The 27,984-nt window shown below is 30.8% G+C and overlaps 1 protein-coding gene across 1 annotated transcript; it reads right to left on the bottom strand.

The window, feature by feature from the left end:
- On the bottom strand, nucleotides 1-27,984 carry LOC110018712 (structural maintenance of chromosomes protein 2-1-like). Its single transcript, XM_020716123.1, has 20 exons — nucleotides 27,495-27,984; nucleotides 25,276-25,956; nucleotides 24,825-24,968; nucleotides 24,464-24,754; nucleotides 24,119-24,304; nucleotides 23,867-24,031; nucleotides 23,714-23,773; nucleotides 23,052-23,114; nucleotides 20,998-21,089; nucleotides 17,967-18,063; nucleotides 17,644-17,760; nucleotides 17,331-17,549; nucleotides 17,017-17,157; nucleotides 16,756-16,923; nucleotides 16,489-16,673; nucleotides 16,242-16,335; nucleotides 16,074-16,162; nucleotides 15,695-15,920; nucleotides 4,986-5,060; nucleotides 1-290 (listed from the first exon to the last, which is right to left on the bottom strand). The coding sequence occupies exons 1-20, from the start codon at nucleotides 27,810-27,812 to the stop codon at nucleotides 174-176; spliced, it is 3,528 nt and encodes a 1,175-aa protein (XP_020571782.1). The 5' UTR covers nucleotides 27,813-27,984; the 3' UTR covers nucleotides 1-173.

Below are 27,984 nucleotides of genomic sequence, written 5' to 3'. Positions count from 1 at the left end.
AACAAAAAAAGCCACAGCATATAATACATAACAAGATATACGGCAAAATATTACAGGAGTTTCAAAATAAATAATTTCCAGCAACAGCAGATGGAGCATAAAGAGCCCTGAAAATAGCACTACCACTATGGAATTATAAACTTACCTGCGAATAATGATAACAATCAATATATTCATTTTTCTTTAGAGGCTACAGTTCTTGTAACTGTGGAAACTCCATCAACAAATTTGGTTCGGAATAGAACGTTCGCATTGTTGAACATTCCCTCCTTCAAAGAGACAACAATGAACTGCAAGAAATGATATGCAATAGGATCACTACATGTTCAAGATATGGGTTAATTAGTCAATTATCAGTTATAAGTTTTATGGAAAAATGGCATAGGATTTGCAGTTGACATTGAACATAAAAAATAAAAAATAAAAACATTGGACAAATCGGTTTCAGTCTGCTGCATCATCACCGTTTATTAACATTCAAAAATCTCTCTTTAGATGATAATCAAAGCTGGTGCCAAGAATATTAAAGCAAAGAATCTCGATACAAAATTTTTACAAATAATAAAACACCCATTTAGATAAGTGAAACGTTTGAAAAAATTGAACAAATGCATAAAAGATGGACTAAGAATTAAGAGAATAATGACTCGGCATTTGACATATAATTTTAGGAGCCTTAACATTCATACGATCCAGTAACCATGTATTAATATATCAACACTAACTTCAATTTTTAAGAGCAAACCACCGGATTCCTAAGTTTTCGTGATACGTTGGGTGGTCTATAGATAAAAATTGAAGTTTAAGTGATTAATATGTTATTATACATAAGAATTGGGTGGTAGGCATGCAAATCTCCAATAATTGTAATAGTGTGATATTAAAAGTTATCATTTGGTGCAATAAGTATCTAGAATATGTTTTATAGAATAGATGAGAAGTAGGTCAAGATATAATTTCTAGAGTTAACGTCAAATAATTAAAATAGAGCTAGATTTTTAAGATATCCTAGACAGAAGTTTAAAATAATTTACAATGAAAAGGTTAAACTCCTAAAATAACTCAACAACATACAAAAATAAATAAAAATAGGATTCCTAACGCCAACCTCAAACAAATGGTATAAGAAAATGATAATAATCTCTCGAGAAGATTGCAATCAGCCTTTCACATAAATTGAACAACATAAGATGTATGCTATAAATTGTTTGAGAAAAGATTGGCTTTCAAGTAAGGTCATAAAAACGCTGTAAAATATGCAATGAATATGAAATTTTTAGGAAATGGGTGAATCAATCAACTGCTTCTGTCAGCTTCATTCTAATTCTAAACACAAAATAAGACCTGGATAGTGAAATAACTGCAACTGAGAAATAAATAAATAAATACAACAACAACAGAAACAAAGCTTTATCCCACTAAGTGGGTCGGCTACATGAATCTTTTTTCTTCACTACGCCCAATTAAGTGTCATATTATCAGCTAATATCATTTTTTATACAATATGCCCAATATACAATATGCCCAAGAATATGCCCAAGACTTTTTAGGTCTACCTCAGCCTTTCTTAACATAAGTCGAATCTAAAATATCTACTCTCCTAACCGGATCATCAGACGGTCGACATTTAATGTGACCAAATCATCTAAGTCGGCTTTCTCTAATTTTGTCCGCAACTGGAACTACACCAGCCCTATCACAGATGTATTCATTTTGCAATTTGTCTCTAAATGTAAAACCACTCATCCACCTAAGTATTCTCGTCTCGGCAACACTTAAATTAGTTTTATGCTTCTCTTTTAAAGGCCAACATTCTGCTCCATAGAGCATTGCAGGTATCACCGCCATCTTATAATTTATTTTATTCAGTCTAAGCGATACTTATCCATCACACAATAGGCCCGAAGCATTCCTCCAATTCAACCAACCAACTTGATATCTATTAATAACATCACGATTTATATCAGAGCTACACCAACCCTATCACAGATATATTCATTTTGCAATTTGTCTCTAAATGTAAAACCACTCATCCACCTAAGTATTCTCGTCTCGGCAACACTTAAATTAGTTTTATGCTTCTCTTTTAAAGGCCAACATTCTGCTCCATAGAGCATTGCAGGTATCACCGCCATCTTATAATTTATTTTATTCAGTCTAAGCGATACTTATCCATCACACAATAGGCCCGAAGCATTCCTCCAATTCAACCAACCAACTTGATATCTATTAATAACATCACGATTTATATCAGAGCTACACCAACCCTATAACAGATATATTACACCAACCCTATAACAGATAAACCCTATAACAGATATATTCATTTTGCAATTTGTCTCTAAATGTAAAACCACTTATCTAGCTAAGCATTCTCATCTCGGTAACACTTAAATTAGTTTTAGGCTTCCTTTTAACGACCAGCATTCTGCGTCAAAAAGCATTGCAGGTTTCACCACCATCTTGTAAATATTTCCATTCAATCTATGCGGTACTTTTCTATCACACAATAAGCCCAAAGCGTTCCACCACTTCAACCAACCAACTTGATATCTATTAAATATCATCCCCATCTATATCACCGTCACTTTGAACAATAGACACGAGATATCTAAAACGTTCACACCTTCTAATAATTTGATAACCCATAGTTTCAACTCTGTCACTAGAGGTACTGATACTAAAATTACATTCCATGTATTTAGTTTTAGTTCTACTCAAACAAAGGTCTTTAGACTCTAAATAAATAAATAAATATTTTTTAGGTCAATTCGAAAAAGGGTTATCTATCTCGAAAATTTTGTTTTGCAGAGACGAGTGTTCCACTTGAAGCAAAAAAATAAACCAAAGTCAAACAAGAAACCGTGAGAGTGGAAGTAGAATGAAAGTTTCAACTCGAGAAGAGGCTAGGATTAGTGAGAAAGAAGAAGAGAAGGCGAGGAGTCATCGTGCAAATCTTGGGCTACAGATACCGAACTAGTATGGGAGGAGAAAGAAGAATAGGAGAATAGGGTAGCCGCCGCTTGGTATGTAGGAAGAAGAGGGTAAGGGAGCGAACAAAGCAATTATAAGGAAGGTTGCTTTTATTTTGTTATTTTTAGAATACTTTTTTTAATTGAAAATATATTATATTTATAATTAAGTGTTAAAATAAGTTTTTATGCTAATTGAATCAAAAAGTTGAAGTAAAAGGCTTTTCAGATTTCAGATTTGAGCAAGGAGAGTTGGCCCTATTAACTAGATGAGTTTTTATGATTTCTACTAAAGATAATTATGTTTATTGAAAATTTTTGTGTTAATAGTAATGGTATGAATGAAATCAAGGATTAAAGAAATTTTTTATTCAAGAGATTAAAGAATTGGATTGTGGATTGTTCGCAAGAGAAGGAGATAAGGAGATAAGATTAGTGTTTATTTGGTAATCATCTACAATCAATTTATTTATAAATTGTTACATATTAATAATAGAATATTATAAAATATAACTAGGTGTTAATTTTAATAGTTGAGAAAATTGTTTTGGCAGAAGAGAGAACAGAGAAATACTAAGATGTGTCCTGATTTATATGAATTTTGGAATTAAGTAAAATAGTAAGATATTAAAGGTTATTGTTTAGGAGTAACATTTTTAATTTAAATTTTAGGCAAATTGACTAAAGTGAGAACTTGAAGATATAAAATAATAAAATTAAAGGATTTAAAACGAACACTTCATAAAGTGAAATTATAGAGAGTAATTATTATTTTATTTTCTTTAAATTAATTTTATTTTTTTTAAAAAATGCTTCATTGTTCTTATACATTAGAAACACATTTACAAATGAAAGAACTTAAAAAAAAATGATGATTATTTTATGATTTTAAATATTTTTATCTTTTGCACTGTATTGAATGAATAATAAATGGATTTACTGATTTAATGAAATTAATTATAATTTAAATAAAAGATAAATGCTTAAATATATCACAAGTCACCCCCTATGTACTAACAAGGTGTACTATTGTATTTATGCACATTGAAGAGAAAAAGAAATGAAAATAATTGTGCATTTTATGTTACAAAATGAAAAAGAAAAGAAAATAATTATCTTTATGGTACAAAATGGAAAAGATTTTGATAGTGCTCTTGAGATGGCTTCTAAAAGTAAAAGATATTAAAATATGAAAATATAATTTATAATATAAATAAATTCAATTTTATAAAAATGAAAAAGACAGTTTACTTCTTTTATCAGCATATTTATTCTAGCATTCATGTTAGACATTTTCATAAAGATTTAATGCACAATAAAACAATAATTATGCCCTAAGGCTTAAAACAAAGCTTCTTGTTTAATTTTCTTTCAAGAAAAAAATTGTTAGACTGATATGACTAATAGAAGAGAAATTGTTTACAAGAGAGATGTTATTGATGATGGGTAACAACCTCTTAATTTTTCTATTGTGCCATTTTTATTGTACTATTTGTGACATTGTATGAATGGATGATCTTATGTATTTGTTAGAAGATTGCTTATATGTGTATTATAAATTAGTGATTCTTTTTAAGTTCAATGTTTTTGTGAACTCATAAAAATGATTAAAAAAATAATTTTGACTGTTTGTCTGTTCGTTCCCGTTTTGGTTAACTCAATGGTTTTGGCCGAATCGTGACAAAAATTAAGGAGAAATGAGTGAATAGATCAGGATCCACCAGAAGTAATAAAAAAAAAAAAACATTATTCAGAGGAATAACATAATTAAGGCCAGCATTTCATAAACTGGAACGTTGTCCATAGTCAAGTTTGAAGACCGTATGTTTTAAGTGTTTAGCATAACTATAATTTTACCGAAGCATGCCAAAAAATTTTATACACTTCTAGTAGTAAATCTACAATTTTATACTAACAAGCACATATTCACATTCATTTTACAGTATTTTAAAAAAAAAAAACCTAGATCTTTCTAGGGTTGAAAACGAGCACACATTTAGCAAAAGAACAAACCTGAGAATGGGGAAAATGAGCTTTAATCATTCTTCCAATGTTCTGAGTGTGGCTTAAATCAAGAGCGGCATCCACCTGGCTCAAGAAATCATGCACATGGATGAATAACAAAGTCAATCACAAAGTACAAAAAATATTTAATACAAAAAAGAAAGTTCAAGACTGTCACCAGCAAAATATAATCGACCCATCAATTAAGATAAATGATCAAACAAATTATTAGATCAAGAAATCAATTCTAACACTAAAAGACATTTTTAAAGTTAAATTACCACATAATCAAATTTAGAACACAACTTCTTTCTAGCAGATGACCATCAGTCACATGCACAGTGTTATATGTCTACAACCATTTTTCCCAGAAAGTAATAAACCACATTTGTACTGAAAAGAAAACAGCCTAGTGTTAACGTTAAAATAGATGTTTCCTAAAATTTCTACGCACAATCTTTTCAAAAACCTTTTCTTTAACACTCGAGCAATCAAATTCATACATTTTAAAATGGAAGTAGAATTTTTCAAGAATTACAACAATAAATTAGCAGCTTGAAAAGTTGGAAAAATAAATTGAACAAGTATAATACATTTCCAAATAATTACAGAAATTCAGAGTATAGCTGTAATAGCCTGAATTCACACCCATCGCGATATGTCCGCTTTAGCTTGATGGCCTCACAATTTTGACCCATAAGGCAATCCACCCCAAAAGTGCCCCCATACAAGCATGCTTAAGTTTAGAGCTTCTAATAAAATTTCAACGGCTACACCAAAAGATGCCTCAATATTCAAGGAGCTCAGTTTCATTCTACTTGAAATGTTTCACAAACTGTCACTTAAAATAGCAAACATCCTAAATAATGATTTTAGTTTAAAAATATCCACCAAGCAGATAGGATTTTTGAAGTGCTTTCAACCTACTTTACGCTCAAAAGAAAAATCCATATACAATCAATAAAAATAGCAAGAGTAAGCAAATCTTACTCTGACACGTATTTAAAGTTTTGTCATTAATACAACTGATGAGACGAAACATAAAATAAATAAAGAAATTAAAACAAGTACATAAGCAAACTACCGAAACCCAAAGAAATACAACTTAAGTAGTACATAAACTTAGAATAATGAAATAAAAGCCTATTGCAGAAAATTTTGTTTATATAGTAGAGTTCACCAAAGAATTCGCTAGAACCCACTATGACGAAAAATTACAATAAATGGGTCTAACTAATCAAATACAATCAGTAACTAGTTATAAAAATATAAATTAAAATATATGCAACATGAACAACAAAAGAAGCAATATAACTATATACTAGCAGAATAATCAATGTCCTTTAATTGTTGAAGTTATAATAATATTGCGATAGTAAAATAATATATGTTCAAAAAGACTTCCATTTACAATGATTGATAAGCCATATATAAGCATGCAGGAATATACTTGATATTGTGAATAGGAATATTAGCATAAAAATGCATTATTATAATCTCTCATGCACATGAACTAAAATATAATAATAATGGAGACATTTTTAAGCATATGGAATTTTTTACTATTACAATATCATTGTAACTCGGCACTTAGATAACATTGATTATCATGCTAATATATAATAATTATCATGCTTCTTTTGTTGTTCATGTTGCATACGCTAAAATTCATATTACTTAGGTTTTAATAAATAATAGTTGTTGGATTTGATTCGTCAAATTCATTAGTTATAACTATTTTTCTCATTGTAGGTTTTGTAATATACTTGATAGACCCTCACTATATTACCAATTTTTTCTGCAATAAGCTTTGTTTTGGTATTTAAGTTTATATATTAGTTTTAGTTATATTCTTGTGGCTTTGGGTAGCTTACTAATATACTTATTATTTCAATTTCTTCCATATTTATTTCATGTTTCATTTTATCAATTTATAAATAACTGAACTCTAATTATAAATAAATAATATTTGCTTACTTTACTATTTACATTGCATGAATATGAAAATGTTTCATGAGAATACAGCAACAACAACAACAAAGCCTTATACCCACTAAGTGGGATCGGCTACAAGAATACTTTTTTTTTCCATTGTGTTCTATTTAGTATCATATTTTCATTTAGTTCTAATAAATTAAGATTCTTTTTTCTACAATGAGCCCAAGTTTTTCTAGGTCTACCTCTATCTTTCTTAACATAAGTCGAATCTAAAACATCTACTCTCCTAATCGAATCATCAGATGGCCGACATTTAATGTGACCAAACCATCAAAGAAGACTCTTTCTAATTTTGTTCGTCACTGGGAGCTACATCAACTCTATCTTGGATATATTCATTTCACATTTTGTCACTAATTGTAAAACCACTCATCCACCAAAATGTGAATTAAAAAAATATATATCTTTTTATTATATCCCATGTTATCAGGGTGTAACGTCTTTCAGACCCATAATATGATAATTGCTTTAAACCCTATATTTTAATTAGTGCCCAAAAAAAATATTCTACCATTAAATAGATATCACATAGTCATTAATTAAACGAAGTAACTCCAATCGATGTACAAAATCAGCTTTCCCCGATAATGAAAGATACTAATCAACCATTATATAAGAATTACTTGTTGCCAAGATTAGCATAAAATTGAATAAATCTAGCCAAATCTTATAATTAAGATTTAGTAATCATAATGATGGTGAATAATAAAAGCTAGCCTATAATTAAGCTATTTATTACCTAAATGGGCTACAATGTGAATCATTAAACTTAATTAAACTAATTAATAACATTTTAAAAAATATATATATACATTTTTATTAAATGTAACTAGTAACACCAATTAATAATCAGATTTTTAAATACCTATTTATGGTTTAACAAGGCTATTTAAACACTGAATGGTCCTACAAATAATTTATTTGACCAAATAACCAAATAATTAAAATATAAGTAATTTCTCTCACAAATCCAACAAAGTTAAATCCTTAAATCCCATTGTTAGGAAGATTAGCTAAGCCTTGGATTAATAATAGGACTGCAATTCCGACAAAAACCTGAATTAATGAAATCCAAGAATTAAAATAGACAAAAAAAAAATTTAGCGAGATTAAAGTAAAAAATATCCTAAATCGTTCTTAATTAAAAACTAAAGAGCTCAATACTGAAACTCAATGGGTGCATATTCAAAATGAGATGTAACTTATAATTTCAACATAATCTCTTAATCAATAAAATATAAGAAATTAGAGCTGCCTCGATAACAAGTGGCACATTAATGCATAAGACTACCAGTGAATGGAAGGGGACAAGGTGAGCTTAATGTACACAAGCTCCATACATAATAGAGAAGTTTGTATGCTTGAAAATGATGCCTCCATATCAGTGATTGCAATCAAACAATTTATCTAGACCAGTCCTATAGAGCTTACTCCAAAGGCATAGTTCTCATTTCGCTTACCTTTTCATTGCCCTCACACTTTGCTCTCCTCCGACAATTTTCATTCTAGAACACTTCTCCAATCAGCATATATTTCATCCAAACAGCTCCTTTCAAGAACCAAAAACACCGAGAGTTTGGAAAGCAAACTGTCTATACATGATATCGAAGAAAAGCACATGACATAAACCAAAGAAATTACATACATGAAATGATAAAACAATTAAAGTAATCCGCCAACACAATGTGTTGATGTTGAAATTACTAACCAATCTACCTACTTAACAACACATCACCCACCATATCCCTTTGCTAGAAGCTTCAACTACATTAACAATGATTTAATTCGTATCACCAAAGTAGTTGATTTAAGTCAAAAAAAAAAGGGAGGCTTTGTTTTGATGTCTAAATATATCAGACATCATTTCATGTCCTCATCTTCTAATTAGCTTTATAGTACAACATATTTAAATAATTGGCATGTCCGATGTAACTCCTAATTTTCCCCTTTGTAATGCAAGTGTTACAAGACAGATAAATGAATCGACTTTTGTGTGCGGGGCGGGGGGTGGAGGATCTCAATTATGAACAAATCAAAAAAACAATCTTTTGCAAAGAACGGAGAACCTGATACAAAATCAATGAAAACATAAACTCAGAGAGGGAGCAAGCCGCAAGAAAAGTAGGGAGTAGTGACAAGCGTGAACACAAGCAAGAAGAATATGCGAGCTCTAAATAAGTGCAAACAAAAGAGACCAATGGCAACATACTTGAGCAATCGAACGAATGAGGAAGAAGCAAAAAATTCAAAGTAAGGTGATTCCAAGATAGAGCGATGGAGCAAGAAGAAGTGGGACACAAGCTTGTGTCTTAAATACCTCTCAAACTTGTTGTCGATCATCTTTTGGTCTCAAGCAAAAGAATATGATGGATAAAGCCATTTGACGATCTCGTTAGAGGAAGAGATACGCGAACGAGCTCAATTCAGAGTTCAAATTGTAGAGAAGTTACACGTGTGTGTGTCTGTGCATGTCTCTCTCTCTCTCTCTCTCTAGCAATTGATATATATATATATATATATATATATATATATATATATAGATAGATAGATATATATAATTTAGAAGAAATAATCACATAAGAAAATTAGGAAGTTTAAATGAATTTTAATTCTAGTGAAATTAGGATGACTAACATTTTAATGTAAAAATTTTATTAAAGATCAAATAATAATAATAAATAGTAATAATAGTAATATCATGATATCAGTTAAAAGCATAATGAAACAAAATTAATAATTAAATTTATAAAATAAGTAATGTACTAATTAGAGAAAATGTATACGTCGATTACATAACAATTAGGATTAATATTTTCTATAATTTGTTCTACATAACTATTAAAATTTATAATAATTAAAATATGATAAAAATTAATTTAAATTAATAGTGAATAAATAATATTATTATTTCAAAAATTAGATTAGATGATTTAAAATAAATTATGTTTTATATTAAAGATTAAAAAAAAGATAAATTAATTCTAAATAGCAAAACTAAACTGAAATAAATTGACAAAAATATTTTACATACAAAATTATAGATATTTTATAGAAAAAAATTGATACAACCTACATACAAGAATTTTATAAGCTCAAAGTGGGTACAACTATTTTTACCCTATAATAATATTTAATTTCTTCTAAACTAATTGCATAGCAAGTGATACATGTTAAATTCCATTATACAATTTTATTTTAATTTATATGTTATTTCTTATGAGTCTTATCGTTGTGATCATACATTTTTAGAAAGATTTATTATCACGCGTGATTTAAAAGTTTAAAGATTATATCGAAATGAATGAAATGTAGATATGAATAATATGAGTTATATAGACTACTTGAATGTGCATGCTGATAATGATGAAATTCATAATCTTATGATATTAACTGCAGACACCTATATCTATGCATGTAAATGAAAAAAGTTATAAATAATAATATATCTTAATAGGCATAAATTTTATACGGTGCCCTTGTGACCATTGCAATTAAAATTATATAGTATAGCATAGCTAATATCTTGAAATATCTTAAATAATCATATTTAAAAATATAAAATTTTGTTATGATCTTATATTGATTTATTGTAAGTTTAAATAGCATGCATAATATTTTCTTTTCATTAGATTGCTATAATTTATAAGTATTAAGAATTGTTGATTATTGTTAGCTCATTATATTTTAAATTATTATTTTCAAGTTGAAATTGCAAAAATAAAAAATGAATAATAGAGAAAAAATATTTATAAAAAATATGGGCAACCTCCACTAAGGTAAATTTATTATTTTTTAAATTTAATTTATAAAATCATTAATAATCTTTCCTTTATTTTGAATTTAGAATTAGTAATTAAATTTGATTTTTATCATCCGACTGCCTGCTCCAGACTTGAAAATTTAAAACATATGGAATGAGACGTGACAGTATAGTAAGCTCTACTTAATACGATAGTATTATCTTCTCTCCTTCAACCAGTCTAATGAAATTTGTTTTGCATTTAAATTCGAGCAAAAGGGCACAAATTATTCTATAAGAAGCTCTATAAAAACCTCCCAATTTATCATCATCTCATACTATCTAGTATTTTTTTCTATCTGCATCAACAGTTCTTTACTTCAAATCGACCATCAATTTCCTTGAACAAGGGTAATCACAAATCTTCAAATATCTTCAAGTTTTTATCCACAATTATAGTCCACTCCCACTAGACTGTGATCTAGACTTTTGAATAAACTGTGTCATTCTCGTCATAACTTAGGTCAAGTCATTCGTGCTCACAGCTATAGCAAGTTGTAATCATTCATTTCATATCAAATTTCTTTCTTATACAATCTCGGGTGCATCTATATATCTGAATTTAAACACATTTTAATTATAATTAACCTAAAATTTTGATTTTTCTTATTACTAATTTTTTAAATTTTGTATGATGCTAGCTCTTTCATCAAAAATGTTTATTTTTTAGTTAATCCTAAACTTTATATTCCAAAACTACTTTTGTCATGATCCAACTTAGGGGATTAAAATTTCAAAGGCGAAAACAGAAAGTCAAACGATAAAATAAAATGTAATTACTAATTCTAAATCCAAAATAAAAAAGAGCCAATATAATTAAAATTTAAATTAAACAAATAATACATTTACATCTCCATTTGAGAACCGTTTACATCTCCATTTGATAACCTCACCTTCTATATACATTCTCTCATCTATTACTCGTCTTTAAATAAAAGTCGAAACCTAAAAATGTCAATTTAAAACATAATGAGTTACAATAGTAAATGAATACTCATATATCTAAATTATATTAACACAAATTATAATTATAATATGCATGTATATATACATATATGTATATATACATATATCTATATATATATGTATGTATGTATACATATATGTATATATACATATATCTATATATATATGTATTTATATATATATATTAATCGGTCAAAGAAAAATTAGTATAAGTCGAATAAAATTTTGCTAATCAAATATAATCATTCAATAAGTTATATAATATTCTATTATATTATATTGTATCATTTCTTTGCCCATAACATTTTATTTATATAAGCATCACAGGAGAACCACAAAATTTATACTAATTAAGGTAATCAACATCAGTAAACTATTTCACATACGTACACGGGCACTTTAGCGTCCTTATTTAGCGTCAAGAGGGTATGAACTTCCTCACATTTAACATGAACATGCAAGCAATCTATGTAACTCATATCGTTCATATCTTCATTTCATTCAATTCAAATATAATATTTATACTTTAAATAATATGTAATAATAAGTATTCCTAAAAACGTATAATTATCCCAACAATATCATCAATAAATAAAAGATAATATAAATTAGGATAAAACTGTACAATTAAATTTAAAATGTATCACTAATTATAAATATAATTGATTTAGAAGAATCTAAATGTTAGCTAGAGTAAAAAAGTGCTTTCTTTAAGCTCAAAAAATTGTCTTTAAGTTTTCAGAACTTTCTTGCAATAGAATACTTATAATGTAAAATATTCTTGATAATTCATAATAATTAAATTTTATTATTTAGAACTAAATTACCTTTATTTTATCTTTAATATAAATCATCATTTTATATTAAATCATTTAATCGATTTCTTCAGACGATCTTATTATTTATTTACTATTAGTTTAATATTAAATATTAAATATTTTATCATACTTTAATTATTATGATTTTTATGAATATTTACATCAAATTCTAGATAATATGAAAATTAATTTTTAATAAATTTAATCCAAAATATTAAGTCATCAACGATTACATTTTCCCATATTAATACATATTTTATAATTTAATTATTATTTTATTTATAAAAATAGTAATTATTACTATCTTTCTACTTTAATTGTTATTATGATATTACTATTACAACTATTACTACTACTTTGATCTCTAACAAAATTGTTCGCATTAAAATGTTGATTATCCTAATTTCACTGAGACTAAAATTAATTATATTAATTTAACTATCCAATTATCTCATGTAAATTATGTTATTCTAAATTAATCTTTAGTATGGTGTGTGTGTGTGTCATACATACATACATACAGATATAGAGATACACACATAAATACATACATTTACGTATTAACCACTTCTTATTTTTAAAATTCCATTAAAAGAAAAATCAGCATGAAAAAATATATCTAACCTTACTACTCCCGCATGGCAAGCACTACGATTAGGTTCCTTACATCCCGAACTCTCAGTCAAGTTCAATCGCCTATCTCCTGCCCTCACAAGATCATTAGATGGTCATCTCCTTTGTACTGCTGCTCTAGATCGAAAGATGATCGACATGCAAGCCTGAGAGGTATTTAAGACATGAGATCGTGTCCTGCTGTTTCTTCAAACTCCTCGATAGTGAAATCACCCCGCTTCAATTCAGTCCCTTCTTCTTCGTCCTTCGCTCGGCCGCAGGAATACGACTTGTTAGCACTTGATAAATGCTCATGTGTTCTCCATGCTCAAGTTCACGCATGTCGCAGCTACCTACTTTGTCCAATCAACATCTTCTCATTGATTTCGTCTACGATTCTCCATTTGTTGCAGAGGATTGCTTCTTCGATTTGATTGTAACCGAGGAACTCGCTTCTCGTCATTTTTTTCCCTCGCCTCCACTTAAAGGTCGATTCTTTTTCTTATGGCATACAATGCTAGCATTGCAGGGGGAAAATCAGGCGTTATATCCAAAATATTAAAACAAATCCAATCGTAACTAAAGGGATTTTGTGTTTTCTCCTGACGGAAGAACAGAAAATGTGCCTTTAACAAACTATGGAATTTTGGGAAATAATATTTGTACTTCGATAGAATTTCCTTAACTTAGTATTTTTCTTTTTTTCTTTCACTTGCCTACTTTTTATATTGGTTATGCAAATTGTTTTTTTTTTTTTTAATTTATACTTATATTCAGAATTTCCCTATATTTCTGAAATTTTTTGATAAATTCAGCCATTTTCAAAAATTTTAAGTTCAAGCTAATTTCAATGACTTCAGAAAAAAAACATCAATATAAGTCTACACAATCCAATCAAAAAATCTTTAAAGCATCTGGCATAAACTTCTTATGACTTAAAGCAAATAAGAATCAGTATCAGAATTAAATTTACTTACTCAAAATCTAAACACAGTATACAACTAGTTTAAGTAGCAATTCTAAACGAATATAACAGAAATAATGATTTTTATTAAAATTAGTTATCCTAACTCAAATCAGTTTTGAAATGAATATTTATCACCCATTCCCTATATACAATACAAATATAAAGAAATATTAAATAGGTCAACAACTGATTTAGAAGATTTCAAGCCTGAAAAAAAAGGATGCCGTGCACTAGTGCGCATCAAATATTGAATAAATACTTCACTTAAGTAACTGTCTACAATCAAACAAATTTATGCTAGAAAACTGACATTCTGAGAATATCAGCACAAAACGTTTTGAGAGAAAATAAATGTGCTCATAATATAAGATTAAAAATAACACATGGTCAAAAACTAACATTTTGAACATGATTGCATTCAGCATCAAACCCACAAAATAAGATAAAACTGCATGTTGAAAACAATTCAATAAATGATAACCAAATTTCTCATCTTGTGCAACCACATAAAAATTTGAAAAATTTACATACCTAGCACCCAATTCTTATATATTTACGTATTTCACACCTAAACTTATATATTTACATAAATAGCATTTTTATGTTTTTAACCAATGCATTAAAAGTGTATTTCTCTATTAAAAAGTGGTAATGATGTTATTTTTTATGTGATATTAAAGATTTGAGTGCTATGTATATAAATATCAAAGTTCAGGCGTGAGGTATGTAAATACATTAGAATTGTGTGCTATGTATGTAAATGTCCCTGAAACTTTTTGACAATAATTTCATCAAGCACCCACTTAGAGATCAATGAAAAAAGTGCAGTTCTACTTGCATGTCTTTAGACTTTCAAAGTGAGGCTACATGAGATAAAATTGTTCCGCTTCAGCATTCAGTGCAGTTTATTTCAATAAAAAACATTCACCCTTTAATCCAAAAATAAATAAAGGAAAAACACACAAAATTACACAAAAAAAAACTGATTTTTTACCCTTCAAAATACTTGAGCAAAAGCCTTCAAATTTAAGATCCATTTCCAGATCATAGACTATGGTCATCATTTGATAATGGTGTGTTGTCCTTAAACTGTCTTGTCTGATAAAAAATAAATTACCGGTTTCTTTCAAAAAGATGGACAAGATGTTCTGGAAGAGCATTTACCATTGTCATTAAGTAAAGAAGTAGGTGCACATATGATACATATTTTCATCACATGTTTCCCAAGAAAATTAAATTTTGACTATTTGTGTTTTGAAAAACAAAATAATTTAATTCCGTCGCCCTAGGCAGACACATTGTAATTCATTCTCCTAAAGAAGTAGGAAAGATTTTCATCTTTTCATTTTCAATAAAATGAACATATAAAACAGAAAGGTGTTTGTGAAGGCCTTTAGTCAAACAGGATAAACTTCTAACTTAATAACTAATGCAAATGCAGCTAGAATTAGAGATAATAGATTTCTATTGTATAATCAACATCCAATTAGGAGAACAACAAAAATAAAATACTAAATTTAAAGTTTGGAAAGTATAATTCAAAAAAAAAAAAAACTACCTCGTCTAATATATAAAGAGGAGCGGGCTTGTAAAGGAGCAAGGCTAGAATAAGAGAAAGTGCAAGAAGTGATCTCTGGCCACCACTCAACTCTGAGAGAGACTGCTTCCAAACACTTCCAAATGCAACACGAACCTCCAGGCCATCTAGAAAACTGCATCCCTCCGGAGGTTGGAGCTTAGACATCGTTCCTGGCAAAAGTGTACTAAAGATGGACCCAAAATCCCTGAAACAAACAATTTTGCATATCAAGTAACCAAAAGAGCTACGTTATATTTAGCATAAAATGAAGAAATCCCTCAATCACAGCAAGGCAAAAAAAGGGAACAGTGAAATGAAGTAATATTTACAATATGCAAACATCCAAAGTGACACTCACTTGTTCACTTTGACCCAGGTCACTTTAAGAGTTTCCTTCTTTTTTTCATCTAGCTCTTCAATCACCTTCTTAATCTTAGCTTTATCGTTCTGCATTGAACGCATTATGAATACCAAAGAACTAATTTATAATATCGCAATAAAAATAGTTAAAGAAGTGGTAACCAGCCTCAATTATATTCTTCTTCAGAATTAAAGAATTGTATTCTTCTTCAGCTTTTTCAAACATTGCAATAACCTTCTTGTTGATCCGCTTTTCAAGACTGCAAAAAATTAAATATTAGTTCTTTATTAGCACTAGATGGAGATAGGGGTCTAAATAAGCTATTACGAGTTTAATGCATCATTCAGTTGTTGACTAGGCTAGGCAGAGAATATGAATTTGCAGAAATGCTTTTCATACTAAATTTGCAGACCTAGCTTGTTCAGATTGAAGCTTTTCATATTCCTCCTTGGCTCTGTTAAGATCTCGCGAGGAGAAATCATAGTCAGTTCCACTCTTACCAAAAAGTTGTTTCTCAGATGTAATCCACCCATGTTTTTCAAGCAGTCTATCCACCCTTAGAGAGCAATCTTTCTGTTCCAACTCCATGCGTTTTACCTAAATGCTCAATGAAAGTAAATATTAACGCCAACTTGTTCTGTTCAGTAAAGAAGTGTCAAAAACTGTCTGCCGGTGCTACCTCATTTTCTAGTTTCTTCCTTTCCACATTTGCATCACTTTGTTGCTGCTGAAGTTTCTGCTGCTCTTTTGAAATCTTCCTAATCTGGCTATCACATTCTTTCATCTTGGAATAGATCATTTGCAACTCAGATTCAGCTTGAATGTGTTCCTTTTTTATGGAACTAACCTGAAAAATTTAAATACCATGAAATCAAATAATTAAGCAATTGAAGAGCATTCCTTGAGCAAAAACACCATTAAACTAAGATTCAAAGCATACCACTGATTTTTGATCGTCCAATGCTTTAGTGAGAGAAATAATCTGTTTCTCAGAGGAGGATAACTGGGTTTCCAATGAGGCGAGTTCTTGGAGAACTGCATCTTTTTCCAAAACAAGTCTCTCCTTCTCGTTTTCATGACTCTGAAATCATTTAGAAAAATAGAAAATGTACATGCTATTCTTCATGGCTACCAAATTGAATTATTTAGTTCTCTTAACAAAGACCGGCCAGTATCTTTAAAGCCCAGAGAAAATTTAGATGTATGTGTCTATATATAAACATGGGGAAGAGAGAGAGAGAGAAAGAGATCCACCTTCATTTGCTTTGAAGTGGACTGCAAATCCGCTTTTACGACCTTTATTCTTTTGTCAAGTTCCTTAAGCATTCTCTCACGATGGGTAACATGTTCTCTAATCAAATTTTCAAGTTCGCGAACATTGGAAACTTGTTTTTCTAACAGATGTTGCTTTTGTTCCGCACACTGCTTTGTTTCTTCAATCTCTTGTTCAAGTTTCTTTACCAGCTCACCTAGCTAGAGCTCACATAGAAAAAGGTTATAAGCATGTAAAGCAATGATGGACACAAATTCAAGCACTTGCAGTTCAATAAAACATCTGGAGAAAAACCTTATGGTGCTCATTCTGTTCAGCTCTGCTCTGGAAGAGTGAAAGATCATATGATTTAAGCTCCAATTGTGACTTAAAGTGCATGAACTTTTTGTGGAGAGGCAAAAGTTTCGTGATCTAAAAAATAAATACAGCAGGAAAAAAATAAGGTAATTTCAATAGTAGAGTGATGTTTTAAAGCTTCAGATGTAAAAATAAAAATCTCAGAAAACATTTTGTAATTAATCAGAGATTTAGGTTTGCTAAAATAATAAAAAGTGGACTTGCATGTAAAATAGAATAAAAAAAATATTGCTGAGTCAAATTTAGATTATAAAGATTACCTTGTCCTCAATTTCTGACAACCTATTTTGAAGAACAGAAAGCTCTGATTCTTTTTCAGCTAATTCATGAAGCTGCCTTAAAAGCTCACCTCCGCCCCTAGAAATAATAAGTGGATTAGATGTGTACTAAGAGGAAAAATAAAAAAGAGGCAACAATAGATGACACCCAACATCAAATCGTATAAGGAGCAAAGATAATAACAACAAAGCTAACAATAAGAATCGGAGCAAAGATATGAACAACAAAACTAACAATGAAAATAAAATAATAAATATCACAACAACATCTAGCAATAGACTAAAATTATGGCAACAAGCAATAAGGTTTAATTTGAAAAAACTCTGTATGCACTAAGGAATAAATATCAGCTAAGCAGTTTTAAAAAATGACAAATTTGGGCAGTTCATCAATTATCTTGTAATAAAATATTTTATGTAAAAATTAATAAAACTATCAATATTAATTAGTAATATAATTAAACTTGGATAATTAATAAAAAAATCAACTACGTTCCCTTTTAAGACACTTACAAAGCAGGTATTGTTTGAACAAACCCCTCTTCGCCCCAGAAAATAAACTAAGGCCTGCCATGCCCTCGTTCCCTCATTTCCGCGTGAACAAAGAATAAAGAAAAGAGAATGCAATTCCTTCAGTCGCATTAGCATAAGAGCATGCGAGTGAGCAAAAATGAGCGAGAAAGAGAAGGCAAAAGAGAGGGAAAATGAGACCGAGTGGGTGAGCAACTGGTGAAGGAATACATGTGTGAGACACTCGAACAAGTGTATTTGAACTCCGAGCACGGGAACGGCATAACAATGAAAAAAATTTGGATTCTCTCATTCTTAAATAAGAAATCTGAAACCAAAACTTACGACTTTTAATTGCTCTTCTTCCTAAAGCTAGAGAATTAATTCCCGGCTACTTTGGGTTGAAATCCAAAACCCTAAAAGAGAAATTACCTTAGTTCTGTTAAAATTGTGTAATGATATTTATGTGGTGGCAGAAAACAACAAAGGCTTTGTTGGCGGGAAAAAAATTTTCAAGTATGAAGTTCGATTACAATGTTTAATTACTATTTTTTAGTTAATATTTGCTAATTTTAAGTTAAAATTTAAGAACTATAAGTTTCAAAGCATAATTAGGGTGCTCTTAATTCAAACATGCCAAAAAGAATTTAGAAAAGTTTTTAAATCAAAAATAAAATATGAAAGTAATTCCTTTAATTGAAATATCTTATGTTAGGTATTAATATGAATTGACAAAATAACTTAACCTTAAAACAGAGGTTAAGTTAAGTTATCTGTTAAAAAAACAGCCACATACTTCAAATACACTATAATAATAGTACTCTCCAAACCTTTTACATTGCATTTCATGTTGAGCAAACCAAACAATTAAAACAGAGGTTAAGTTAAGTTATCTGTTAAAAATACAGCCACATACTTCAAATACACTATAATAATAATACTCTCCAAACCGTTTACATTGCATTTCATGTTGAGCAAACCAAACAGCCCCTAAATAATTATGTTTTTATAAAGGTTAACTACACATGTTTTGACTAATTAGATGAATTTACCTCCATAAAAAAGACATAATTATCTGTTAAAAATATAGTATGATGCCTCAAGTTAACAAAAGCTAAAAAAAATAATTGGTACTAGTGGTACCCCCAAAATAAAGCTCCATTAGAGTAAAAATATCTGACTGCTCTAAGCAGATAGGTAAATATATTTTTATTATACAATAATTTTTCTTTTCTGAAATCAAATGCAACTGTTTTAAATTATTTTAGTATTTTTTAAACTGCAAATTTCATATTTTTCATATGCATAATTGTTTAAAACAAAATATTGAATAAAAGAAGACAAAAATATATGATATATAAAGTTTAAATGCAAAGTCACCCATGTATAGTACTAGCTGAGAAAGTAACGAACTTTTGCATATAAACAGGAAAGGGAAATGAAAGCAGTTATCTACCATTTTTGTGGGTTCTAAAAAAGGTTATAAAAAAATATATTTTTAGCATACACATTTGAGGGATGTTTTATATGAAATAAATAAAAGTAACAATAAAACTAATTTATTCATTTTCACTTTTTATTGTTTTTGCTTTTTTATAAAAACTAAAAATTTACTGTTTTATTTTATAAAAATGTATAAAAGCACGATTTATTTTAATTTAGAAATATTTTACCTACCAAATTATTTAATTCATCCTTTAGTTACTAAATGCTTTCAGGAAAATCTCATTTAGAGTAAATGGGTAATAAAAAATATGTTTACAAATATCAAGGCGCCCGAGGAGATAGTTAAATATTAAATAGTCATTTTATGCTTTTACACCAGTTGTAGTATTTAAATTTGATCATTTTTTTAATTAAAACTTTTGAATATATAATGGCTTCTTAGTTTAAGACGGTTGCTATATATGTAAGAAAATTTTTGTTTAAAGCAAATGTCGACATAAGACTTCTTTCATCCAACCGTCTATTCTAGCGCTGATATTTCAAGCTCCCGAGCAATGTCGTGACATGTTCATCTTACATCTGAGAAAAAAACAAATCTTCATTCTTCAACAATTACCTTGGTAACAATTTATATTCCATGTTCAGTAGCAAGGATATGAAAACATAAGAATATATAAACTAAAATTAGTTATAACTATCACTTCAACAAAAAATTAAAGGAAAGATGTTTGTGTGCAACAAGAGAGACGAGACAAAAGGAAAAGAGAGCAATGATAATGGCATTTACTCTCTCCGCTCAATCTACTACCAATCTCTCTTTACCGTACTCATTGAAATGAGTAAAACCCACCAAATATTTTCAGAAACTAACAGCTATTATCCGTAAATGAAACAGAAATGAAAGGTTTATGAATTAAAATTTAGCATACAGAAAAAATTTATGAACTAAAATTTAACATACACAAAATGCTACCTCAAAAACTTGCATATTTGAGGTTTACCTAATATTGATAACAATGAAGTAAATTTTTAAATGATAGGTAAGTAAAAATCTCACTTGCGACTACCACCAGTCAGAAGTCCACTAGGTTGAAATATATCACCTTCAAGAGTCACACTTGTAGTGTTGATGTCTCGATTGAAGGCAATCTGCACTGTTTGAATGTTAAAATCACTTAGAGAAACATAAATGCTCACATGGATTTACTTAGACAAAACAACTTATCAAAGTATTTGTGGCGTTTAAAAAAGAATAACATTCTGGCCTTCGCATTTCAGAGCCCTTGTACAGTTGTTCATTAATTTCTAAATTACATCACACTCTTCCCATTTACACTAGTTTGTTATGGACTTAGAAGAAGAATGTAAATGCAGTGATATGTACAAATCAATGATGCCAGGCCACCCAGCATAAACTATACCACTTCCCCAACCATTTAAGACTGAGAAAAAGTGGGAGGCAAAGGGCCAACCGCTTCCACCAAACAACTCATTTTGGTGTAAGAAAAAAGGTGCGAAGCAAAGAGAGTAAATTGAGTACTAGCAGAATTCTAAGAGAAAAGCTCCTATCACACATTACTTGCAGGTTTTAAAAAATGATTAGATTGCACTTTAAGGCAACATCAAATAACCAACTTACAACACCCGACAGCAAAGCAGGCAAAAACAGAAAATACCATGCAACGTTAAGATAGGACACCTGCGAGTACATAAAGCATAACACTAACAAACAATAAAATGGAAATGAATAATATAGCTAATTCCTCCTATCAGACAATATAGCGCAAAAACAATTATTCAACATTGCAATTGAAAGATGCTGCTGCTCCACAATTATGAAATCTTATTACTTAGTAGCCATTTGATTTGCTAAAAATTGAATGCAGGGTAAGAGTAATGAATAATGAATACACTTTAAAAATAAAAAATATCTGAAATATTTAGAGTTATTTGGTTAAATATAAAACAAATGCAGGCAATTATTTTTGAGTGGTTAGTTAGAAATAAAGTAAAATCAATGTAAAACCCAGTGGAAGCTGGCTGCGCGTGGCGGGTGGCGGTCAATCACGGCAACAAGCAGTGAGTGGCTGCAGCTAACAGTAACAACATCAGCATGTGCGACGTATTTGAAAATCAGCTGATTACCAAATTTACCAGAACTAAAGATTGAACTTTGAATTACATTCCCTTTTCATCCAACCAAAAGCCGAAATTTGAATCTTGCATCTTAAATTTACTTGGTGATTTGTTTTCATATCAAATTAGAATTTTTTATCCAAACCAGAACAAAAAAAAATTCAAGTTGGCTCAGAATCAATGGATTTCATTTTTAAGTCAGCTTGAAAAGATTTTAAGTTGAGTCAAAGCTGATTAGTTTTTAATCAGGATGTCTCGGAATGAATTATAAGTGGTATTGAGTTGAATGCCTAAAATCAATTTTTAGTTAACCAAAACACACACAAACTCAGCCCGATATTATGACTGCAAGAGGAGAATGATTGATCAGTGTTACCAATACAATCAGTAAAAAATTCTGAACTGCTAAACCCCTACCCAAATCCTCCATTAATAAGAGCGGCGTGTACTGGGTACATCTTTTCAAGTGATCATAATCATACAAATAAACACATTTAACGTTCCATGATTAAAAATGCAAATACGAAGACAAAATATGGAGTATAAGGATGTAAATAAAAATACATATACCAAAAGAAGGTCCGCTCTAAACAAGGGAACCACATACAAAATGAAAGAAAACATGACCCATGAATAGTAATACATTATAGACAATTGAAGTGGCACTATGTTTATCAAATTAAACACCAAACAAAAAATTCAGGGAAATCGGCATGCAACATTGATTGTGGCCTTTCGAATATGAGCAAAAGTTTGGTATTACAAGAATAATTATTAATTTTAAGCTATCAAGTATTTAATAAATAACATCATTTTAAACATGATAATACTTTAAATTCCATTTCTTTCCAAATTTCAAGGCCTCCACCATCGATCTAGTAAAAACTGGGTTTTAACTTTCAAAAGAATTACCAGACCAAAAGATATTTTACCTTTACTTAACACAAAAAACTCTTGAGATCAAAATAAAAGTACCTCTTTTGCTGCTTCAGCACTTCGACAAACAAATGTTGATCCAAACACATAAGCCATGGCATTCTGCAAAAAAATATATGCAAAGTCAACCACCATTGAATGTCAAAAAAATTCAAATGAGAAAATATAACATCCATTTTCACCAAGTGATGCTACTTTTTCCCAATATGTTCTTAAAATTGCAAAATAACAAAAAACAATAAGCAACATGATCCCAGTAAGGATGGCAAACATATCACCCCAATGCACGTCATGCAAGGGACAGCATGTCCTCCCATCGGAAAGAGAAGATGATCCCTGCACGGTATTGTATCGCCAGAGCAGATGGTATAGCCCTACTTTCTAACACAAAGCCATGCATCTCCCAGCAATACCAAGGAAAAGCATCCTTTAGCATGTCATAATTACTTGAAATTGAAAACAACATCCAGAAACCAGAAAAAAATTTAAAAAAAAAAGAAAGTGAAAGCAAAAGATTTCTCAGGTATGTAAATTCATTAAAATTAAACAGTTGCACACCTTTCTGTATATTGATTGCAAAGTAAATTCATCAATCACAACTTAAATCATAAAGATTGAATATATCCAAGCAATTGATGGCAAAACAGATGGACAAAAGCAAGACAACAAGATATATTAAACTTTGAAACTGAACTTCTTACCTTCACTTCATCATCATATCCAACCAAAAGAAGGGCCAGTTCTGCATTATGCTCGCCAACCTGCAAAACAGTAAAGAAAGTAAAACAAACAAACCTGTTGAAAAAACAATACCTGTTGAAAAAACAATACAAGTATCATTTTAATAGTCTAACCAGGCTAGCAGCAACTTGTTGAACCCTTGCAGGAACAATATGATATTGGATTTTGTTTAGTGGTATAATTGTAACTCTTCTTCGAAGATCACCATTTTGGAGCAGCTGCTTCCCAGTGTTTTCTGTGTCCACAACAACATTAAACAACTTGCCCCCAGCAGCCACCTGCAAAATGGCTTAAACTAGTTTTTGAATAGCAATGAGAGTGAGTAAAAGTATTACTGATTTCATTTGAAATATTATAAATCCAACCTCTAAAGCAGTCATAGTAGACCTGTCTTTTATTGTAACCAATCTTGCAACCACACCCTTTATGCTTGACCGATCAAAGTTTTTAATGGGGTCACGGTAATTGAACTCAATGTTTGCAAGTGGACCTGAAAGAATACGAATCCCATCTTTCAGCTTCTGAATCTCCTCAAGCACCATAGACCGGTCCTGAGTTGCAGAGCATCACAAAACATCAACAAAACCCAATCAACAAAACATCTTTCATCCTCTGAAGCGCCTCTATCAGAAATATTCAAATCAAACACATGCAGTTAATCATAAATTTAACCTTGCTATGGTCAATCAAAAAGTAATTGCAAAGCTAACCTTTTGAAGAGCCTCCATCTGACCTTCCTCACATCCAATAGATTCCAAAGAAGATTTAATGTTCTCAAGATCTTTCTTTCTATCACTTAGCTCTTTCTCAACAGCAGCAGCCTCATCACGTTTTGATTTCAACTGTGCACTTTTTGTTTTATGTTCTTTCTCTGCATGACTAATTTTTGTTTTTAATTGTTTTAATTCAGTTTCAAAATTTCCAACAGCAGCTTTTGCGTCTCTTAACTGATCCTCCAGACACTTTTCCTCATTCATGCTGCTCTTCCCAGCTAGTACACCCTAATCGCAGCAGTTTAGATCTTAAAATTTTTTAGGGTGACAGTAAACAAAGAGAAAAGTTGTTGTATACCTGATATTCCTTCTCACTATCATGCAAATTTTTTGATAACTCTTCGACTCTTTCCTTTAGATCAGCAGCTCCACACACAACTTTATGAACAGCAGAATCTTTCTCAACTACTGATCTTTTGAGATCATCAATACTCTTGCCAATCTGTTGAATATCATTCACAGATTTCAGAACAGAGTGTAGAAATCTATAGCAAATCTTCATAGTTTCCAACTGAGAACTGAAGGTGGATAGAAGAAAATTAAGAAAAACAAGAAATTTCAATTATTTTAATTGAAAGATGCATAGTGACTTACTGCATAATTCTGATGTTATAATAGTTTCGGGCATTAGTTTAAATGCCAGTGGATATTTTAGAAAATAACTTAGTGCAAACCAATGAATGCTAGTCAAACATATCGTATTAAAAACAAAAATTCCGAAAGCCATGAAGACCAGAAGTAATATTTACCTTCTTGGCAGCATTTTGTTCTGACCTCAAAGACTCCTCTTGGTTGGACATTATTGAAGTCTCCTTCACCAAAGAACGAGAAAGTTCATCTACATTCAGTGATAACTTCCTCACCTCACCACCTAATTTTGCTTCTTTATCAGAAATCAAATTAGACAAATTACGCTCCATTTCTTCTAAATCTTTTCTTGTTCTTTCTGTTTTATCATCAAGTTCGGTAATTTTAATCTTGATCTGTTCGACTCCACTTACCGCACTATCTCTCACTTTTTCTGCCTGCACGTATTCATAAGCAATGCAAAACCTTTTAAGACGATCCAATTCTGCATTTCCGTTGGCCCACTGCATGTACTGCATCCTCTCCTTTCTGAGCTTCTCAAGAGAAGGAAGAATTTCCTGGTCAAGAAGTTTATCCATCTCATCCAGTTTGCTTTGTTTCTTCTCAAGTGTCTTTAAAGCAGATTCCTTTTTCATCTCATACATCTTTGTACCAGCAGCCTCTTCAAGCATGGATAGAATTTCAGGTGGCTTCATATTGAGCACTTTAGTTATGCGCCCTTGCATTATGAGAAAATGTGGATTGTTAACATTAAGCTGTACAGAGTGGAAGAGTGTCTGTACTCTAGAGGGCTGAGCAAGGTGCCCATTAATGAGGTATTTGTTTCTTCCGCCAACTACAATCTGCAAGCCAAACAATTTGCAATTTAAGGGCAGTGAATAGAAGCATCTGGGAGCTATGGTAATGTTTGTTTTAGGTTATGACTCTGAGGAAGATAATTCCTTTAATTTGAGCAATGTTGTGTGTGTGATTTAAAAACAAAAGACACATTAACAACGCCATAAGGCATAGAAATTCTTAATATACCATACTAATAAGAATACTTCCAACGCTTCTGACCCAATTTGAAAACAAAAGGTAGATGGTAAAATTTAACTTGAAATGGAGTCTCGATCAGATGAAGTTCCAACTCAGGAAAACACATAATGGCAACATTTGACAGCTATAGGAAACAAGATTTCAGTTTAACCATTCTCCATAGTACGAAGTGAACCAACAGGATTACAAAAGTTCGAATGTTTGAGACTTAATTTAAAATATTCTGACTCGGTATATATTTACATTTGCATCATTATTTTACCACGCAACTAGATTAATCCACTTAACTTGTCCTAAATATCCTATTAGGTTAGTTTTTTATGTAATTAATTAATTTGATTAGACTTAGAGGAGACAACAACAACAAGCGTTTATTTCAGTAAGTGGGGTCGGGGACATAAATCTTTTTCTCCATGGTGTCCTATTGAGTGTCGTATTGTCATTTAATTCTAATGCATTAAGATCATTTTTTATACAACATGTCCGGGTCTTTTTAGGTTTACAGGTGTCTTCTTAACATAAGTCAAATTTAAAACATTTACTCTCCTAACCGGATCATTGGTTGGCATTTTGCCTCTAAGTGTAAAGCCATTCATCCACCTAAGCATTCTCACCTCAGCAAAACTTAAATTTAGTTTTATGCTTCTTTTTTATAGGCCAACATCCAGCGTCATAAAGCCTCACAGGTATCACTTCCATAAAATAAAATTTTCCTTTTAAGTCTAAGCGGTACTTTTCTATCGCACAATAGGCCCAATGTATTCCTCCACTTCAACCATCCAACTTGAATTCTACTAATAACATGTCCATCTATATCACCATCAATTTGAACAATAGAGTTGATATATCTAAAATGTTCACTCCTTTTAATGATTTGATCACTCATTGTTACAACTATGCCACTAGATTTACTACTAAAATTACATTCCATGTATTTTGTTTTAGATCTACTCAAACGAATGCATTTAGACTCTAAAAAAGACCTCAATAATTCAAGTTTTTACTGAACTATTTCTCTATCCTTATCCACAAGAATGATATCATCAGTGAAAAGCACACACCAAGGTACATCCTCCTATAAATGTCCAATAAGAGCAGTCATAACTAAAGCAAAAAGATATGATTATAAAGTTGATCCCTGGCGTAATTCAACTGAAATAGGAAAATACTAGGTCTCTTCTCTTTCTGTTCGAACACAAGTAACAGCTCTAAAACAAAAAAAAATGAGACTACTGAGTTCAATCTTTCTTGGCATCTAAAAATAACAGGAAACATCCAAGTCTGCAAATTTCAAATACCCTAGCTAGATTAATATTCAATCAAGGTAGCGCTCAAACCCCACCTGCCTTGTGACAGTGATCTCAGGGCAGCCCTCGTAACCTAAAGGGCTTCGACTCCTGTCGGAATTGTCGAATATAATGGAGACGGTTGCCTTGGTAATGCCGGCCTGGCCCTGCTTGTAGACAAGCTCCTGGAGGTTGGTGGCGCGTACTTGCTGGAGGTTGGTGATTCCAAGCACGAAGCAGATGGAGTCCAGGATGTTGGACTTCCCGGAGCCGTTTAGCCCCGTGATCGCGTTGAAAAAGGGGTCAAATCCAGAGACGACAGTCCTCGTCGCGTAGGACTTGAAACCCTCCAGGGAGATCTCCTTGATGTGCATCGTCGCCGAAAATGGCTAGCGCAAGGTGTTCGAAAAGGTAGAAGAAGAGGTTGGTCCGGGGATAATTGCTTGGCGTATGAACCCTAGAAATGGGAGAAGGGGGAGCGGGAAATGACTCAGCAGTGAACGCTCAGGAATTCAAAAGAGTCAGGAAACACACTGGCCACCTTGG

The sequence above is a fragment of the Phalaenopsis equestris genome, unplaced genomic scaffold (genome assembly GCF_001263595.1).
Source record: "Phalaenopsis equestris unplaced genomic scaffold, ASM126359v1 Scaffold000032, whole genome shotgun sequence".
In the NCBI taxonomy this organism is placed as follows: domain Eukaryota; kingdom Viridiplantae; phylum Streptophyta; class Magnoliopsida; order Asparagales; family Orchidaceae; genus Phalaenopsis; species Phalaenopsis equestris.
Note: the sequence above shows the minus strand (reverse complement) of the source record. Positions and strands in the feature narration are given on the sequence as shown.